The 21,583-nt window shown below is 35.9% G+C and overlaps 1 protein-coding gene across 2 annotated transcripts in view; it reads right to left on the bottom strand.

The window, feature by feature from the left end:
• The window catches only part of CCDC152 (coiled-coil domain containing 152), a 42,929-nt gene that overhangs the window by 1,173 nt on the left and 20,173 nt on the right, over positions 1–21,583 (bottom strand). For both annotated transcript variants that reach the window (XM_002815528.6, XM_024247376.3), the window contains 3 exons: positions 18,526–18,590; positions 14,531–14,633; positions 1,771–1,898 (listed from right to left, as the gene is read on the bottom strand). In XM_002815528.6, coding sequence (XP_002815574.3) covers positions 1,771–1,898; positions 14,531–14,633; positions 18,526–18,590 — 296 coding nt within the window. The remainder of the gene's footprint in view (positions 1–1,770; positions 1,899–14,530; positions 14,634–18,525; positions 18,591–21,583) is intronic.

Here is a 21,583-nt window from a genome sequence, read left to right as displayed (position 1 = left end):
GCCTCTCTGAGGACTAAGAATAAACTCTGAGATTATGCTCTGGTTTGAGGAGAGAAATGGTTAGGTACAATGAAAACAAATAACAAGGAGCTGTGTATACCAGTCAAATAATAGACCAGTGATAAGGCCCAAATGGCAAACAAAATGCAAATTCCAAACAGAGGAGGATTAGAAGTTGGTAGTAGATCTTGAAACATGGCCTATTAATTTCACTTGGCCATTCAGCCTTTCCCGTGGTTTGTGGTACACTTGGTCAGATGGCAGCAGCAGCAGCACCAGCAGCAAAGGGCATCTAAAGTCAACATCAGTCCTCTTTCTGCCCAGTGATTACTCATGGTAACTCACCAAGTACCCTGGGGATTCCAAAGTTTCAGGAATATGAGTAGTATGTGATTTTAATTAAGACTTGTGAATTCTTACAAGGTAAAATGAAAGTTGGGGTGGGGGGAAGCAACGGAAGAATGATGGAAGGGTAGATTGACAGAGTCTAGAAAAAATTTAAAGGACAAATATTTTGTCAAAGTACATTTGAGATTGTGATATCTGGTTAAATGAACTACTCAAGACTGTTTGTTTATTTATTTTGTTTTTTTCATTCTGTTGCCCAGGCTGGAGTGCAGTGGCACAATCTCGGCTCACTGCTAAGTCTGCCTCCCGGGTTCAAGTGATTCTCCTGCCTCAGCCTCCTGAGTAGCTGGGATAACAGGCGTCTGCCATCACGCCCAGTTAATTTTTGTATTTTTTTTAGTACAGGCGAGTTTCACCACGTTGGCCAGGTTGGTCTCGAACTCCTGACTTCAGGTGATCCGCTCGCCTCGGCCTGCCAAAGTGCTGGGATTATAGGTGTGAGCCACCGCACCCCGCCTACTTAAGACTTTTGAGCAAAGAGTTAGAGCCTCAGCCTTTGAGATGCCCTGTTAGAAGTCCCTTTAAAAAAAATATTGTAGGAATTTGGTTTGTTTGCCCCCAGGATATATATTCTTCCAGAAAGTTATTAGGAAGAAATTTGTCTTTTTTATGAGAAATAAAACAAATTTCTAGTTGGTTACTGGGGTTTGACAAATTTCTGCTGGGATGAGAATAAATGTGAAGCGTTAGAAACATTCTTTCCATTGTGGAATGGTAGAAATTATGAAACCTGCATAGAATTTACCATAAAATGCAGATAATCCTTGAGTTTTCAGGCAGGGAAATGTGAGTGCTAAAAATACAATAGCTAAAATAAAGTTTCACTGTATTAGTTTAATAGCCAATTAGATACACTAAAGGTAGAATTAGTAAGCTGGAGAATAGGTTAGAAGAAGATGTCTACCCTGAGACAGGGAAAAACAAGAAAATGACATATACAGAAAAGAGCATATGAGACATAGGAACTGGTAGTAAAGTCTATGAAAGGCTGTTGTCTCTCACCTAGTGTTGGGCCTAAAGTTGCTGCAGTCAGAAAGGCCTGCAGTTAAAAGGAAAAGTTGGGTGTCAAGTGGGAAATACTGAGAAGAAAAGTTCTCAGAGGAAGCAATATCCTCCCTAAAAACCAGGACCTTTTGAACAACTCAAGGGTCCACTTTCAGGTCAAGTGCTGAAAGGCAATGCAGATGACAGTTGTACGGTATGTGATTACTGCAATCATTTGGTGGAGAATGAGCATGTGTGAAGCCCTCTCACAGAATTGCTTCTAATCCTAAAATGTATCTCACTGTGATGAAAAACAATCAAAGTACAGTTTAGACTAAGGGATGTGTCCTCAAGTTTAGCAGACTCTTAAACACTTACTTCTAGTTGTAGCTTGATTATTTCATTTTGTTTTTCTTTTTCTTGACTTCTTAGCTTTGCATTTAACTCTGAAATTTCCATCTCCTTTTTCTCTATTAGTTCTTTGTGCTTTTCTTCATTTAATTCAACTGAATAAAATGAAATAAATAAAATTCATTTGTTAAAAATTTCAAAAATATTATGTTTGTATTTCTTTAGTGTTTTAAATCATTCCTAAAAGAGTAAATTTTATTAATGAAACATATTTTAGAAATGGTGTATGTATAGAATAGCTTTTCTATGTTTTTTACAAGACCCTGAATAATGTTTGAGACACAGAGGTCACTTGCCAAATATTTTTGAATGAATAAGGTAATTTAAACTATTAAACATCAAAGGCCTGGAAAATAAATGGGAGATACAGTGGTTGAAGAGGGACACAAAGCCTGAGTTTCCAGGTATGAAGGGCTAAAACTACTGGATGACTCTAGAGCTACATGAAGCCCCTGCTCTACTATTCCATATGATCAGGCCATTCTCATGTTCACATCATGTCTTTATGCTTTATCAAATTTCTTCTTCTCCCAACTTTCTTATTCCTGTTAATGACACCATGACATCTAGGATGAGAGGCTCAAGAAAATCTTTGATTTTTAACGAGAAAGGAGACAATCTACAAGCCCCACAAATGAAGGGCTTCCTAGCTTTCTGATATAGATATTTAGATAATAAATTTGTAGATCCTACTCTGTATGATTTAAACCTTTGAAATAGGTTGAAATTTACTTTTTCATTTATGATATGGTTAACTTTCTTAAATGTTCCATGAATACTTGAAAATAACACGTATTCTGCACTTATTGGGTATATCATTTATGCCAATTAGTATCAGTTGTTTATTTTGTTGCTTAAATTTTCTATATCATTACTAATTTTTCATATTTGTATGTACTTTTCTACCACTAAAAGGTGAATTAAAATCTCTCATTATGATTGTGGATTTGTCTGTCACTTACTAGTTCTGCGAATTTTATTTGATGCATATACATTTAGAATTGTTGTTTTATTTCCCTGGTAAACCAAACACTTTACATCATAAAATATCCATCTTTTGCTCTAGAACTGCTTCTTGCTTTAAAGTATACTTTGTCCAATATTAGTATAGCTATGCCAGCTTCATGTTGGCTACTATTTGCATGTTATATCCTTTTCCATCTTTTATTTTAAATCTTCCTATAGCTTTGTATTTTAGGTATATTGAAAGCAGCATAGTAGCAGATTTTTAATACTTATTCAATCTGGCAATCTTTGCCTTTTAACTGGAAACTCATTCAAATTTAACTTAATGCATTTAGTAATATATTTGGGTTTAAATCGACTAGCTTGTTATTTGTTGGCTTTTACATTTTATGTTCATTTCTCTCTCTTTTCTTATCTTCATTTAGACAGAATAACTATTTTTACTTCCTTTTCTTCCTCCTCTATTAGATTGATAATCATTAGCTTGATAAATATTCTTTTATTCTTCCTTTAGTGGTTACCTTAGAGTTTATAGCATGCATACTTGACTTATTAGAATTTAATAAAATTAGTACTTTTATCACTTTATGGACATGATACTAACCTTAAAAACATTTTAACTCCATTTATTCCCCCTTTTGTCTTTGGTGTTTTTGTACTATGTTAACTTAGCTAAATTAGAGCTATGTTTTCCAGAATTCCCTTGTCTATATGTTCTAAGGTGGAGTTAGCCATAAGAGAAATCTCCACAAGATTTGGAAGATGGAAGTACAGCAAGAACTAATTTTCTCTGATGTTTAGTATAGGATGCTGGGCAGTGTTTCAGTTCACACATGGTGTTGCTGGCCTTCTGGCTCACCAAATCGGCAGCTATTATTTTTTGAGGGTCAATGTAGAGCCCCAGGGAACGCTGCAATTTATACAAGTTGTCACTTATCAATGGATCATCTCAGTGATAAGGAAAAACATTTGGTTCCACAGCTTCTTAAGCTCCCATCAGATTTCTTTTTTAGCTGCTAGAAGTCTCAGGCCAGGTGTCCTTGAAGCTCAATGGCGTAGGGCACCATCTTTTCCTGCAGGTCGTCATGTCATTAAGGTTGAAGGAGGTATAAGAAAGATGCAAATTCCAGTTTGTTTTCAGTATTTCCATTTGACATCCAACTTTTCTTTTTACCTGCAGGCCTTTCTGATTGCAGCAACTTTAGGCCCAACACTAGATGAGAGACAACAGCCTTTCATAGACTTTCCTACCAGTTCCTATATCTCACATGCTCTTTTCTGTATATGCCATTTTCTTGCTTCTCCCTGTCTCAGAGTAGATATTTTCTTCTAACCTGTTCTCCAGCTTACTAATTCTATCTCCAGTGTATCTAATTGGCTATTAAACCCATACAGTGAAACTTTATTTTTACCTACTATGTTTTTAGCACTTACATTTCCATCTACTTCTCTAGTACAATTTTCAGTTCTCCATAAAAATTCCCCAAGTTCAGCTGAGCTTGGTGGCTCACACCTGTAATCCCAGCACTTTGGGAGGCCAAGGCAGGTGGATCACCTGAGGTCAGGAGTTCGAGACCAGCCTGACCAACATGGTGAAACCCTGTCTCTACTAAAAATACAAAAATTAGCCAGGGATGGTGACGCGTGCCTGTGGGCCCAGCTACTCAGGAGGCTGACGCAGAAGAATTGCTTGAACCTGGGAGGTGGAGGTTTCAGTGAGCCGAGATGGCAACACTGCACTCCAGCCTGGGTGACAGAGTGAGACTGTGTCTCCAAAAAAAAAAAAAAAAAAAAAAATTCCCCAAGTTCTTTATTTCTTTGATTATATTAATCAGAGTCAGTGTAAGTTATATATCTGATAATGCCATTATCTGGATCATAAATGAATTTATATTTATTTCCTTTTAAAAATGTTTATAACAGAGCTTGCTTAGGTTTTTTGTATTTTTAAAGTCAGATTTACTGCAGCATAATTCATGTATAGCAAAATCTCTTTTGAGGTGTACAGTTTGAGGAGTTTCGAGGACCATATACAAGAATCTAAACATCACCACAATCAGGTAAAATTTTTCTATCACTTCAAAAGGAGCCCTTGTGCCCCTTTATAATCTATCCTTTTGCTCAAATACTGGCAAACATTGATCTGATTTTTGTCACCATAATTTTCGTTTTCAAGAATGTTGTATAAACAGAATTATATAGTATGTGGACTTTTGTGTCTGGCTTCTTTGATTTAGCATATTGCTTCTGAAGTGATTGTATTGTTGAATGCATCAGCAGTTTGTTGCTTTTTATTGCTGAGTAATCTCCATTACATGGATGTACCATGATTTGTTTATTTATGTTAATGGATTTGCTCGATTCCAGGTTTGGGCCATGATGAATAAGGTTGTTGTAAACATTCACAAACAGGTCTTTGTGTAGACATATGCTTTCATTCCTCTTGGGTAAATACCCAGGAGTGCGAATGCTGGGTCAGATGGTGTGTTATGTGGCAGCCATGACAATGAGCCTCTCAGATCTCAGGAATCCTAACTGATCACTTGCCCCAGCTCCTGCACTCTAAAATCCATTACTGCATTTAAGCTGAGGCCATGCTTCTATGGTTGCAACTAGTCAATGACAGGGTATGGAAGGAATACTACTGTGGGCCAATTCTGGGAGATGTCTAATCCTATCTTGGTGTTTCCTTCTTTAAGGACCTGAACTAGCACAAGGAAACAGGTATGATGGGGTTCTAAGATTGGCTCACTTACCGCTTTCTGGGCAATGAAGAGGCCATCCTTAGTGGTATGTGGAGTACTGGTAGTTCCTAGTATACAATGGTGTTATAATTACTACAGATTTCACCAGAAGTAATCTGGAAAAATGTCCTGGTGGTGGGGAATGCCTTGCAAGACATTAGTTATCATTAAGACATTTGAAATATGGATGGAAATAATGCCTACAAACGCAGTAGAGTTATCTGGTTACTGCTAAATTAAATTGACATTCTACTAAAGGATACTGAGAAATTGAGGGCTGTTAGCAAAAAGTTACAGAATTAAAGAATAAATGTGAGAGTGAGAGATCTCTTTGGTAGCTTACAAACATGCTCTTACCTCTGGTAATGGAACATCAAACACAGCTAAGCAACAGAAAATCTAATAGATTTGAAGAACTCCAGAGATGTTTAAATGCTTAGCCAAAGCAGGTCTACTATGATAAAATTTGGACCCTGGTTGGAAAGACCTGAGATCCTGAAAAATAGAATGGAAACACATGGATGGATGCCTCTGAGGATGCTAGCTCTAAAGATTTCCCTAATCCCTTGGAGTCTGAAGAGGTGGCCCACTCTTTCCTAGTAAAAGCTAGCAATTCCCCTGTGGTGAAGGATGCAGAGGCTCCTCTCAGAAGCTGCCTTGATCTCCTCTTTTGGCTGTTAGGCCAATAACTAGGGTCAAGATGCACCATAACTTGGCTAGGAGATAAGGGAGAAAAGCGATTATATCTAAAAGTATCTGCAAGAATTATCTAGGTTGTACTGGGAAGAGCTATGTGAGTACCCCTGAGAACAGATTTTGAGGCTGCTGGATCAAAGAAGATAGAAAGTAAGACTAGGTAAGCAAGAATTCACTGACTCAGCATCTCTTCAGGGACAACAGATGTAATATCCTAGCAAGGGCCCTAGGAGATGGGGCAAATGCTCTGCTAGAGTGGCCTTAAACCTCTAAAGAAAGCAATGACCAAAGCTGAGTGAAGTGAAAATATCGGAGCTGTAGAAAGTAAGGAGGCTGTAGAAAGTTGGCATGCTAGTAGGAATATATTACATGAGGTAAGACAACCTACAAAAGGATTATGTTCTTCAGGAGGGCCCAGAAGACACATTATTAGCCAAGGCCACCAGAAATGTGCTGGTGAGGGGTAAAAAAGTATCACAAAAAATTCAGTGGTCAGTTTCCTTTGCAAGCCAGGGTTGACAGTAAAATAAGTTGCCATAGAGCTAGGTGCATTAATATCCATGGGGATGGCATGCCTCTCCACCACAAAGTAATAAAAGCCAGATGATAGTGCTTAACTGCCAAAAGGCAGGAGGCCACAATTACCAAATTACCAGGAAGGCTGGAGAGCAGCCAAAAGACTTGATGTGCAGATAGTTGTAGAGACAGTTAATAGATGGATAGCCAATTCTGCTTAACAGGTACTACAATTTAAAAAAATCAAAAATGGAAGAACACAAGGCTTAGGGTACATGCCTCAATTAAAAAATTATCATCCTTTTCTCAGTCTCCAGACCTGAACCAATTTTGGGATCTGGAACCCATTGGCTAAATATATGGTCAGGTCACTAGGAAGAACACTTAAATAATACTTCTAGGTATCCCTTTAGGAAGAGAGGCCAACAAGAACCACAGAAGGGTTGCTACATGAACTCATGTAGAGAAGTAACTCTGTGTAGTACAGTAGGTGGAGTGTTGTAGCCATGAAAATGCACCTATCAGATCTCCAATCTTGGAGAGCATAATTGACTCTCTGTTTTCATGACCATGTTTATGCTGAGGTCATACTTCTCAAGAGCTACTCCTAGTCAATGACTGAGCTTGATAGGGCTACGAAGGCAAGCTTATTCCTGAAAGTTGCAGAACTTATTTTATGGGCAAATTTGGCTCAACTTTGTTGAAACTTTCTTAGAAATATGTTACAATCTAACACTTTCCCTGCCCAAGATTCCTTCTTTTCTTCTCTTCTTCACAGAGGTTAAACCTGTATTGCAGACTGACAGCTTACCTAGTCTCTCCTGGTTCCCTTCCCATTTACCCTCACAAATGTTTTCCCCAGTAAACTTCTCAAATGTCTAATCCTGTCTTGGCATCTGTTTCACAGAGGACCCAAATTAACTCATTGCATTTTTAAAAAACTGCCAAACTATTTTTAAAGTGGCTGTACCATTTTATAGTCCCAGTAATAATGTTTCAGAGTTCCAGTTGCTCCATTTGGCATTATCAACATGGCATTGATAATTTTTAAGATTTTACCTGTTCTAAAAGGTGTGAGGTTTTAATCTGCATTTCCCTACCTACTAATTATGTTGAGTATCTTTTCATGGCTTATTTTTCATCTGTATGTCTCTGAACTCGAACTCCCTACCTCAGGTAATCTGCCCGCCTTGGCCTCCCAAAGTGCTGGGATTACAGGTGTGAGCCACCGTGCTTGGCTCTTCATCTGTATGTCTCTGGGATAGTAACTGTCCAAATATTTTTGCCATTTCCTTGTTGAGTTGTTTGACTTCTTCTTATTGAATTCTTAGTGTTCTTTATATATTTTTGGATATAAATCCTTTATCAAATATCCATTTGCAAGTCTATGGATTGTCTTTTCATTTTCTTAACAGTATTAAAGAACATAAATTAATAACTTTGACGAAGTCCAATTTATAACTTTTGCCTTTATTGTTGGTGCTTTTTGTTGCTTTCCAAGAAGTTGTGCCTAACTCAAGATCACAAAGATAATCTCTTATGCTTTCTTCTGGTAATTTTACAGATGTAGGTTTTACATGTAACTTATTACCCATTTTAAGTTAATTGCTGCATATGATGTGCATAAAGATAGGCTCATTAAGGAAGGTTTTCAACAACCATATAAAACCGATTAACCCTCAACATAGGCTTATGAGATCTGCTTTACTGAAGGAGGAAAATTTCATTAGTGAAATTATATTCAATATGCTTTACATATACATAAAAATTATTAATTATACTTTTAATACTAATTTTAATTTTATAAGAATACAAACTGTTTCACATTAGATAACATTAAGTGTAAATACTAGGAACCAAATTTAGAAATGTTGTATTTACATACATAAATATATAGGAAGGTACAAAACCCAAATTAAAATGCATCAAGGTGCTAGGTGCAGTGGCTCATGACTGTAATCTCAGCACTTTGGGAGGCCAAGGCAGGTGGATTACTTGAGGTTGGGAGTTCGAGACCACCCTGGCCAACTTGGCTGCCTAGGAATGTTGGATGCTAGTTCTTCTCAAAGAGATCAAAGTTACTTGTGAATGGACATGTTCTGAAAGGAAAACTGAGGGAAGAGAGCCAGGACCTGTCAGAGAGCCCACAGGAAAAAGCCAAAGTGCAGAAAACGAAGGCAGCAAGAGTCTAGCAGAGATCAACACCAAAGGAACTCAGAGCCCTGCAGAAAGGGTAAGTGAGGGTGCTTCTTGGCTTTCCTCACTCCTGCAACAATGTGCTGACTGCCAAAATACTAAGGAGGTCCTCTGCCCTTGTGACACTGGGCAATACTGTTGGTGGTCATTTAGGAACTTCCTGAGGAAAGAAAACCAGGTGGCTAGCTCATGCAGGCATGCCGGCGTATGCCTCAGGCCTGAACTGAGATGGTGGGTGCTGTACTGGCTGTGTATCTGTCGTGGGCCACTGCTGCTGCCCAAGGGTTCTCTGTCTTTGCATCAACATACCACCAAATCCCCTGCAAATATACCCCACAAGCTGCTCTGACTTTGGCAAGTACGGGGAGCCAGCAGGTCCATGGGAAGCTACAGGACCATGTAGGCGCAACTTCTTGGAAAGCAACAAAAAGCACAAACAATAAAGGCAAAAGTTATAAACTGGACTTCATCAAAGTTATTAATTTATGTTCTTTAATACTGTTAAGAAAATGAAAAGACAATCCATAGACTTGCAAATGGATATTTGATAAAGGATTTATATCCAAAAAAATATAAAGAACACTAAGAATTCAATAAAAAGAAGTCAAACAATTCAACAAGCAAATGGCAAAAATATTTGGACAGTTACTATCCCAGAGACATACAGATGAAGGACCAGGTGCGGTGGCTCATGCCTGTAATCCCAGCACTTTGGGAGGCCAAGGCAGGCAGTTTACCTGAGGTCGTGAGTTTGAGTTCAGAAGGCTAAAAAGAGGACCTCAGTCTCTTCTGGTTTGTGAGGCTTCTGTAAGAAGTCCGCTATGTTAGCCTGATTACATTTCATTTATAGGTAATTTATTTGGCTATTTTCTCTAGCTGCCTTTGAGGGGTTTTTTTTTTTGGCATTGACCTTAAATAGTCTAATGATTATATGGCAGACTTCTTACAGAAGCCTTACAAGCCAGAAGAAACTGAGGTCCTCTTTTTAGCCTTCTTAAAGAAAAAAAAATGCCATCCAAGAATTTTATATCCACCAAACAAGGAAGGAGAAATAAAGTGTTTTCCAAATAAGTAAGTGCTAAAGGAATTCATCATCACCAGACCAGACCTACAAGAAATGCTCAAAGGAGTTTTAAACATGGAAAGAAAAGGACAATACTTGCTACCATAAAAGCATGCAAAAGTACAAAGTTCACAGATCTTATAAAACAAACAACTGAGACTATAAAGCTCACTAACAACACTCTAATGGGAACAAAACGTCACATATAAATATTAATAATAAACAGCCTAAATGTTCCACTTAAAATACACAGATTGGCAAATTGGGTTAATAAAACAAGATTCAACCATCTACTGACTTCAGGAGACCCATCCTATGTGTAATGACATCATAGGTTCAAAGTAAAGGGGTGACGAAAGATCTACCATGCAAATAGAAAATGAAAAAGAACAGGGGTTGATATTCTTGTATCAATTAAAACAGACTTTAAACCAACAACAGTAAAAAAGACAAAGAAGGGTATTATATAATGATAAAGGCTTCAATTCAGCAAGATATAATTACCTCACTACTATTATATAATGATAAAGTGTTCAATTCAACAAGAAGATTTAACAAGCAGATTTAACTGTGCGCAACACTGGAACACCCAGATATATAAAACGAATATTATTAAACCTAAGAAAATAGATAGACAGCTATACAATAGTAGCGGGATTGTCAATGCCCCATTGACAGATAAAGAATTCAAAATATGGATTGCAAGGCAACTCAAAGAGATCCAAGAGAAAGTTGAAAACCAACACAGAGAAACCAGGAAAATGATTCAGGATATAAAAGAGGAGGTAGGTACATTTTAAAAAGCAAAACAAAACAAAAACTTCTGGAATTAAAAAATTCACTAAAGGAATTTTAAAATATAGTTGAGAGTTTTAGCAACAGACTAGACCAAGCAGAAGGAATAATTTAAAAGCTGGGAGACCAGTCTACTGGCTTATGGAGGCTGAAAAATAATAAAGAAACTCTGGACTTTAATTGGACTTTTGACCAAATGAACTTAATAGACATCTACAGAACATTCTACTCAACAACTGCAGAATATACATTTTTTTCTCATCTGTGCATAGAACATTGTCTAAAATTGACCATATGCTTGATTATAAAACAAGTCTCAATAATTTTTTAAATAAAATTATATCAAACGTATATGTGGACCATAATGGAATGAAATTAGAAATCCATACCAAAAGGAACAAATACATAGAAACCAAACAACTTGCTCCTGGTTGACTTTTGGGTAAAAAACAACAATAAAAAAACAGAAATAAAAACTTACTTTGAAACAAAAGAAAATGCAGTCATAACATACCAAAACCTCTAGGATACAGAAAAAGTAGTATTAGGAGAAAAGTTTATAGCACTAAATGCCTACCTAAGGAAGACAGATGTAATATTAACAACCTAATGTTGCACCTAAATGAGCCAGAAAAACAAGAACAAACCAAACTCAAAGGTAGCAGAAGAAAAGAAATAACAAAGATGAGAGGAGAACTAAATGAAAATGAGATGAAAACAAAACTCCAAAAAACCATACAAAGGATCAATGAGACAAAAACTGGGTTTTTTGAAAGGACAAACAAAAGTGATAGATCACTTGCTAGATTAACCAAGAAAAACAGAGAGAAACAGAAGTTTCCAAATAAGCACAATCAGAAATGATAAAGTTGACATTACAACTAATACCACAGAAATACAAAAGATCTTCAGTGACTACTATGAACATTTCTATGTGCACAAACTAGAAAATCTAGAGCAAATGGAAAAATTCCTGGAAACATAGAACCTCCAGAGATTGAACCAGGAAGAAACTGAAATTCTGAACAGGCCATTAATGTGTTATAAAATTGAATAAATAATAAAAAATATACCAACAACAACAACAACAAAATCCCAGGACCAGAGTATTTACAGGCCAGCCAAATTCTACCAGTTGTACAAAGAAGAGTTGGTACCAATATTACTGAAACTATTCCAAAAAACTGAGGAGGAGGGAGGCCTGTCTAACTCATGCTATGAAACCAGTATCATGCTGATACCAAAATCTGGCAAGGACCCAATAAAAAATAAAACAACAGGCCAATATCCCTGATAAACATAGATTCAAAAATTTCCAACAAAACAGAATCCAGTAACACATCAAAAAGATAATTCAACAGGATCAAATGGCCTTATTTCAGGGATGCAAGGATGGTTCAATATATGCAAGTCAATAAATGTGATTTGCTACACAAACAGAATTAAAAACAAAAAACTATATTATCATTTCAGTATATGCAGAAAAAGCATTTGGTAAAATCCAACACCCTTTATAATAAAAACCCTAAAAAATAGGCATTGAAGGAACATACCTCAAAATAACAAGAGCCATACATGACAAACCCATAGCCAACGTCATACTGAATGGGGAAAAGTTGAAAGCATGTCCCCTAAGAATTGGAGCAAAACAAGGATGTCCATTGTCACCACCCCTATTCAACATAGTACTGAAAGTCTGTAGCTAGAGCAATCAGGAAAGAGAAATAAATAGTAGCCATCCAAATTGGAAAAGGGGAAGTCCAATTATATCTGTTTGCTGATAATATGATTCTATATCTAGAAAACCCTAAAGATTCACCTAAAAGATTCTACACCTAGAAAACCCTAAAGATTCCTCCTAGACCTGACAAATGACTTTAGTAAAGTTTCAGGATACAAAATGAATGCATCAAAACCATGGCATTCTTATAAACCAACAACACTTAAGCTGAGAACCAAATCAAGAACTCAATTCCATTAACAATTACCATACACACACAAAATTACCTGGAAATACATTTAACAAAGAAGATGAAAAACCTCTACAAGGAGAACAAAACAGTTTGATAATAGAAATCATAGATGACACAAACAAATGAAAAAGCATTCCATGCTCATGGATAGGAAGAATCAATATCATCAAAATGACTATACTACCCAAAGCAATCTACATATTCAATTCCTATCAAATTAACAATGTAAGTTTTCACAGAATTAGAAAAAGCAGCTTTAAAATTTATATGGAACCAAAACACAGCCTGAATAGCCAAAGTAATTCTAAGCAAAAAGAACAAAGCTGGAGGCATCACATTACCCTACTTCAAACTATTCTACAAGGCTATAATAGCCAAAACAGCATGGTACTAGTACAAAAATGGAAACATAGATCTGTAAAACAGAATAAAGAACCCAGAAATAAAGCCACACACCTGCAACAAACTAATGTTCAAAAATTCTACAAAAATAAACAATGAGGAAAAGATTCCCTATTTATTATAACAAACAGTGCTGGGAAAACTGGTTAGCCATATGAAAAAGAATTAAACTGGACCTCCATCCCTTACCATACACAAAAATTAACTCAAGATTGATTAAAGACTTAAGTGTAAGACCTTAAACTATAAAAATCCTAAAAGAAAACATAGGAAAAACTCTTCTGGACATTGGCCTAGGCAAAGAATTTATGACTAAGACCTCAAAGGCAAATGCATCAAAAACAAAAATAGACAAATCAGATTTAAAGAGTTTCTGTACAGCAAAAGAAACAATCAACAGCATAAACAGACAACCTACAGAATGGGAGAAAATATTTGCAAGCCATATATCCACCAAAGGACTAATATCCAGAATCTACAAAAAAGTTAAACAAATCAACAAGACAAAAACAACCCCATTACAAAGTCGGCAAAGAGGACTTGAACAGACACTTCTCAAAAGAAGACATACACACAGCTGACAAGCATATGAAAAAATGTTCAACATTACTAATTATCAGATAAATGCAAGTTAAAACCACAATAAGATACCTTCTCAAACCAGTCAAAATGACTATTACTAAAAAGTCAAAAAAAAACAGATGTTGTCAGGGATGTGGAGTAAAGGGAACAATAATGCACTGTTAATGGGAATGTAAATTAGTTTCACCCCTATGGAAAACATTACAAAGATTTCTCAAATAACTAAAAATAGAATTACTATTCAACCCAGTAATCCTACTATTGGGTATCTACCCAAAGGAAAATAAATTGTTTTATCAAAAAGACACTTGTACTTGCATGTTTATCACAGTTCTATTCACAATAGCAAAGTCATGGAATTAACCTAAGTGCACATCAATGATGGATTGGATAAAGAAAATGTGGTATATATACACCATGAAATACTATGCAGCCGTAAAAGAGAATAAAACTGAGTTATTTGCCAACATGGTTGGAGCTGGAGGGCATCATTCTAAGTGAACTAACTGAGAAATGGAAAGTCAAATATTGCATGTACTCACTTATAAGTGGGAGCTAAACAACGAGTACTCATTGACATAAAGATAGAAACCATAGACACTGGGAACTGCGAAAGAAGGGAGGGTGGGAGGGGTGAGGGTTGAAAAATGATCTACCACGAGTTATGTTCACTATATAATTGATGAGTTCACTAGAAGCCCAAACACCAGCATTAAACAAGATACCTATGTAACAAACCTGCACATTATATCCCTTGAATCTATAACAAAAAAGCAAGTTTATTTTAAACTTACCTTTTTTCTGCATGTCCTGATAAAGTTTGCTTATTTCTTTCTTATATCCCTCCTCTTTGATTTTCATTTCACTTACAAGTTTGGCAATATTATTCTTATATTCCTAAAGATTAAAATATATATTAATTTTTAAAATTTAAGTATGTGTATATAACTTCTGATTCCTAGAAAGGTGAAATTTTCCATTCATATTACTTTTTAAATACTTTAAAAATTCTCCATTTATATTACTTTTTAAAAAGATACTATATGTAATATAAATGAACAACTTCACCATTCTAATAATTAAAAGTTATCATATCCACAAGGAAAAATATTTTTCATTGTTTGAATAATCAGCTTTGAGATAGACCCATTTTATTTTATTTTTTGTATGTGTAAAGTATTTATTTTTTAATTTAAATTTTTGGCCCGGCGTGGTGGCTCATGCTTGTAATCCTAGCACTTTGGGAGGCTAAGGCAGGCAGATCACGAGGTCAGGAGATCGAGACCATCCTGGCTAACACAGTGAAACCCCGTCTCTACTAAAAATACAAAAAAAATTAGCTGGGCGTGGTGGTGGGCACCTGTAGTCCCAGCTACTCGGGAGGCTGAGGCAGGAGAATGGCGTGAACCTGGGAGGCCCTGAAGCTTGCAGTGAGCCAAGATGGCACCACTGCACTCCAGCCTGGGGGACAGAGCGAGACTCTCTCTCAAAAAAAAAATTTAAATTTTTAATTTGAAAATTAAAAATTATATATATTTATGATGTACAACATGATGTTTTAATATATGTATACATTGTGGAATGCCTAACTCAAGCCAATTAACATATCTATATTATGGATATGTTAAATATATGTTAAATATGTGAGGTATATCCATATCACTTTTTTGTGGAGAGAACATTCAAAAACTACTCTCTTAGCAATTTTGAAGTATATGATACATAGTTATTGATAACAATCACCAAATTGTACAATAGCTCTCCTGATTCTATTCCTCCTTTCCAACTAAAATTTTTTATCCTTTCACCAACATCTCCCCAATTGCTGCCTCCACCACAGCCTAACCACCACCCTACTCTCTGCTTCATGAATTCCATAAGAAAGATCAATTTCTGATCCAAGGAGACAAGATAAAGATATTATAGAAACAATGTCTTTTTTTATCTTTGCTTTCTGGATACTCATCACCAGGGTTTAGAATATTAAGGATGCTCAAAATATTTAATTTTATGAATAAATGCCACTACAGAATTAAGGTATGTTCAATATAAGCCAAAACTATACATTAGAGCCAACAAAAGGCACTGTTCAATAGCTAGCAAGCTTACTATAATGGGAGTCTCTTTGAATGCAAGCTGAACTTCTGTTTCCAAAAATTATATAAATATTCCTAATTCCCAGAGCAAGATTAAGCATTACCCATGGTAAGTGTATGCTTTATGAGGAGGCATAGAGAGAAAGATGAGTTTGGGATTTGCAAAGTGCTTGACAGCTGCCTGAGATTAGCTTCTTAGGTTGTTGAAGGATGGGGTGATTTATTGTGCTAAGAACAGGGAGAGGAGCATTCAGAGTGGTGATGGAAGACAGTTATTTTACAATTGTGAAGATAAATTTTACAACTTTACCAGGGGTATGGTCCTACAAGAAGAAATTATTCAGAGGCTTAAAATGTAGGCAAGAGAAAAGGAAAGCAGGAAGAATAAAAGTTAAGTATGATAGTAATAAAAAGGCAATAATAAAGGCAAGAGGTCAATAAAAGCCTCTAATACTTAAGAGCTGGGACTCACCATTGTAGTCCCAACTCCTTGTGTGTAAATACATGTATATATGTGCACACACATATATCTTGATGTATATTTCTTGAATGAATGGGAGTGCCAATAAGAATTATTTAGGTCAGAACTGTTAACCTAGACCCAGTGAATAGGCTTTTGATCAACTTCCAAAATTTAATGTAAAATTATACACATATTTATTTGTGTGTGTGTGTGTGTGTGTGCATTTTTCTCAGTGAGGATTCATAGCTTTTAATAGATATTTCATGGTATTGAGGAGGTTAAAAAATTTAAAACAGGTCAAGACACACTGGCTTATATGCCTACAATTAAAAATTGGCATACATTCCTCCATACTATCTCAGTTCAAGAGATTTTGTCTGGATTCCTGTTTGTTCTACTTATCCTGCCAGGCAACTTGTAGGAATGGACAAAGCTATTTAACTTCTCGGCTCTGATTAAAACTGGGCAGGTGAACCCAGCGGGCAATCCCACAAATTGCCATTTTCTATGTAGCTAGATTTCTAAATGGGCAACTACAGAGCACCTTTTATAAACTACTTCTGACAACTGTGTGCACTAAGCTGTTGCTGCTCTGAGAAACCACAAGAGACAAACCTATGTACCTTTCTATTCTCCACTGATTTTTGCCACAGGAAGATGTCACCAGGAAAGTGGAATGCTTCCAGTTAATTCGGTGAGACCCAGGATTTGCATTTCAGCCTCCAGGCATGAAGACTATTCTATCTGGATTGAGCCAAGCTCTATCTCACTAGATCTTCTCTTCCATTTTAGCCCGTGCCATTCCTAAAAAATGTAATCTTTTCATTTTTCTAAAGAGGCTAATCCTCAGTAGGTTACAATTGGTTGTCTTCATATGCTTTCTGGGAACTTTAAATTCCAAGGAATAGCCTCTGGTTTCACTCTTGATATAAAAAACAATGATTCTCTCTATACAAGTTGCAAAATCCTTCTACTCTCACAAATACTGCTATTGGGTACCTCCTGAGTTTGTTCCTGGGGAGTTTTCTCCATGAATTTTAGATGTGTTCAGAGGTTTTGAATTAGCAAATCTGCATTGTCATAGTTTGCTTTGGGCAGCCCCTGAGTAAGAAATTCAGACTCTTGGGTTGTGGTTTTTCTCTTTAATTTCTTCCCCTGTGAACACTCCTATAGTATTCTCGACAAAGCAGTATCGTAGTGCTTGAAGTTTTAGAAAGGAAAGTAGGTCAAATTTTCTCCCCCGGTTCCCCACCCCAATTACAATCTGACTTTACCATCTATTTTTGAAATCTAGAGTCAATATATGAAAGGGATTAGGAAAGAATAAAGGGAAAAAGGAAAAGAAAGGGGAAGAAAGGGTAGGATTAATTTCAGAAATACTTAAAAACCATCTCAAAATTGGTGATGAAAAGCTAAATTTTCTAAGAGCATAGCCACAATGCTACTTATTACTGTACAGGATTAACCAGAAGTTCTGGGCAGGTTTCTTCAGAGGGTCCTCAGATGAGGAACCAGACTGAATTTAGAGAAGATTCTTCAAGCTGAAGGCTCCTATAGATTCAACTTGAGTTTTGAGGATCTTTTGTCTGCTAGAATTTGACATATTAGCTCTTGAGAGATGAGGAAGTTAGCATAATGAACCTCTCAAAGAGCAGAGGGAACTGACATTTATTTAGCATCTTTTATGCTTTTTAGACACTGTTCATGTGTTCTACAACTGCTGTCACTACACTGTTCCTACAGGAGATAAAGAAAAGTAGCAGAGGGTATGGTGGCTCCTGGGAGAGAAATAATTTGTGATCCACATGAAATGCTCCCTGTTTTGGAATGGTGTAATGATTACCCAAATCATAAAGAGTATGGATTCATTTACATTATGGTAAGAAAGTTCACAAGTAGTAACAAATAGAGTTTACTAGAGTAAAAACTGTATTAACATAATTGAAAAATATGTAGCAAAATAACTGCATCTCTTTTTGGTAGAAAGAAAAAGTAATGCAAGTTATTTGTTAGTACATTATATTTTGTAAAAAAAAAACTCTTAAAACTTGCTTTGAAAACAAATTGTCATTTACTAAAGATATTGGCATATATACGTATATCTCACACACACACACCCCCACAAACATTTGGCTGTGTTTATTAATTTAAAAACCTCTTTTTTTTTTCCTAATTTGAAAAGATAAATCTCCATAGGGACTTGACTGAATAGAATGATACATAAACTCACCTGTTCATGAGACTTTAGCTTCTCTTTTATAAGACCAGCACTTATTTTTAGTTGTTCATTTTCACCTGTGTAAGAATAATCAAAGAACATCATAATATATAGCACTTTTCAATTAATATGAAAATATGTTCAACATTTTAGCTTCCATTATGTATGCATTCAGCAAACATGCATCCAGCAGCTGCTACACATCAGGCACCAGGCTAGACACTGAGAATATGAAAGTGAAAAGAGTTACTGCTCTTCAAAGAAGTTACAGCCTAGTGCTGAGTCAAATGTGTTAGTAGTTATAATATGCTATGATAATTGCTCTTTAATGGCAGTATATCTGAAATACTACAGGAATCTGTAAAAAGAAAACCTAGGGCACCTTGAAGACAGGAAAGGATTTAGAGAAGAGAAGCTACTTGAGATGAGATTTAAGTGATAGGCTTTACCCCATGTTAAGAGAGAGCATTCTAAATACAGAAAATCGCGCAGAAGACCACGGGCTTGAGTGAATACAGCTTGGAAAAACTACAATTCAAGTACGGTATTGTTGAAGTGTAAAGTGTGAGCAGGAGCTGCTATATAGGATGGGACCCTATCACTAGATAGACATATTCTAGATGAACAATTTTGGATTTTGGTTTTAGAGGTTACAGGGAGTCATCAAAGAACTTTGAATAGTGCAGAAGTGAAATAATGAGAGTTACATGCTAAAACGATTATCTGGCAATGTGGATGATGAATGAGAGGGTTTTGACTCTAGAGGAATGGAGATCAGTAAGTATAGGTCAAGTAAGAGATAACAGGAACCTAAATTACGTCAGTGGCAGTATGGAAAAAAGGAAGCAATGAGGAGAATTATTATTTAGATGATAGAATTACCTAGGAATTTAGTGACCCTTCAGATAGAGGAGGCAAAAGAGAAAGGGGGAGGCTTTTCTTTTTAGGTTTCTGGTTTGGGTAACTGAAAACAATACCTTAATATCTTTAACAAATTTTAAAAACCCTGTGGTTAATTTTGATTACTAAACATCCAGGTCGGTTTAAAACTGTAATTTCCTATTTGTTTGAAAGTTTTCGAGTTCCTTATCACTGGCTAGATCAGTGGCTGTAAAGAGTCAATAGAAGTGGGAAACAAGTCTTAGTTTACTTCTTAGTTGCTCTTCCCTGTCTTTCCTCTGGGTCATCTCTTGGGGGATGGAGACAGGAAATGAGGAGAGGTAAAAAATTCCGTATTTAACTTCGAGGTTCCAGTCCTTTAGGTGGTTGTAGCAAGTATATGCAGAGTCTGGACTCACTCCAACATTTGGCGACTTTTTAGCAGATATCATTAGAATATGGAAATATGTAGCTATTTTGTTGTTAATTGTGGCATGGGCCCTAGTCACTAATTCCCGGTAAACAGGAAAAGCCTCAATAGACATCCTATTACAATTTCCCCTCTACAACCTTAACTATAAACACAACCAAGAAGTAGTTAAACAAAACAACAAATCAGTAAAGATTTTTGACATTATCTGAATAATACTTTTAGGAAGGTTTGTTTTGTGGTAAAGTTGAGAGGAGCCTTGGAAATAGAATTCGCTTATGAAACTATTGCAGAGGTATTAAATCACAGTATTAAAATTACAACCTTGACTATAAACAAAACCAAGAAGTAGTTAAACAAAACAACAAAAAATCAGTAAAGATTTTTGACATTATCTGAACAATGCGTTAGGAAGGTTTCTTTTGTAGTAGAGTAACGTTGAGAGGAGCCTTGGAAATAGAGTCCACTTATGAAACTATTGCAGAGGTATTAAATCACAGTATTAAAATTAAAACCTTGACTATAAACAAAACTAAGAAGTAGTAAAACAAAACAATGACAAATCAGTAAAGATTTTTGACATTATCTGAACAATGCTTTAGGAAGGTTTGTTCTGTGGTATAGTAACATTGAGAGGAGCCTTGGAAATAGGGTCCACATATAAAACTTGCAGAGGCATTATATCAAAGTATTAAAATTAAGTAAAAATCTAAAATCTATTAGTTTTCAAAGGTTGTGATGAGAAACCAATAGGAAAAGTGTTACATTTTTAAGGGTCATATTTAATACAAATCTTAACCTTGATGATGGCTTCAGTTTGTCAGATTGTGTCTTTCAAGAAATTAGTCCATTTCACATAGGCTATCAAATATTTGAGTTGAGCACAGAGTTGTTCAGAGTATTCCTTTACTATCTTCTTCTTCTTCTTTTTCTATATTGAGATGAAGTCTCGCTCTTGTCCCCCAGGCTGGAGTGCGATGGCACGATCTTGGCTCCCTGCAACCTCCCCCTCCTGGGTTCAAGCTATTCTCCTGCCTTGGCTCCCGAGTAGCTGGGATTACAGGCACACACCACCACGCCCGGCTAATTTTTGTATTTTTAGTAAAGATGGGGTTTAGTAAAGATGTTGGCCAGGCTGGTCTCCTTTATTATCCTCTTAATGAACATGACATTTGTAGTGATGTCCTTTCTTTCATTTCTGATATTATTAACTTGTGTAATCTCTCCTATTTCCTTAGTTCATCTGGCTAGAGACTTGTCAATTTTATTGATCTTTTCAAAAAAACAGCTTTTAGTTTCATTGCTCTCTATTGATTTCTTGTTTTCAATTTTATTAATTTCTGCTTTATTTTTATTATTTCTTTTTTTTACTTATTCTGGATTTAATTTGTTCTCCTTTTTCTTATTTCCTAAAGTGGAAGCTTAAATTAATTTTGGTTTTTTGTTGTCTTCTCATATACACATTTAACGCTATAAATATCTCTTTAAGCACTGTTTTTGCTGCATTTCACAAATTTTAATAAATTGTATTTTCATTTTTATTTAGTTCAAAATATTTTAAAATTTCTGTTGATATTTGTTTTTTGACCACTGTATTATTTAAAAGTGTTCTTTAATCCGCATATATTTTGAGATTTTTCATCTACCTTTCTGTTTTTGATGTCTACTTTAATTCCATTGTGGCCTGACAGCAGACATTGTACGATTTCTGGTCTTTCAAATTTGCTAAGGTGTGTTTTATAAACCACAATGGGATCTATC

The sequence above is a fragment of the Pongo abelii genome, chromosome 4 (genome assembly GCF_028885655.2).
Source record: "Pongo abelii isolate AG06213 chromosome 4, NHGRI_mPonAbe1-v2.0_pri, whole genome shotgun sequence".
Classification (NCBI taxonomy): Eukaryota; Metazoa; Chordata; class Mammalia; order Primates; family Hominidae; genus Pongo; species Pongo abelii.
Note: the sequence above shows the minus strand (reverse complement) of the source record. Positions and strands in the feature narration are given on the sequence as shown.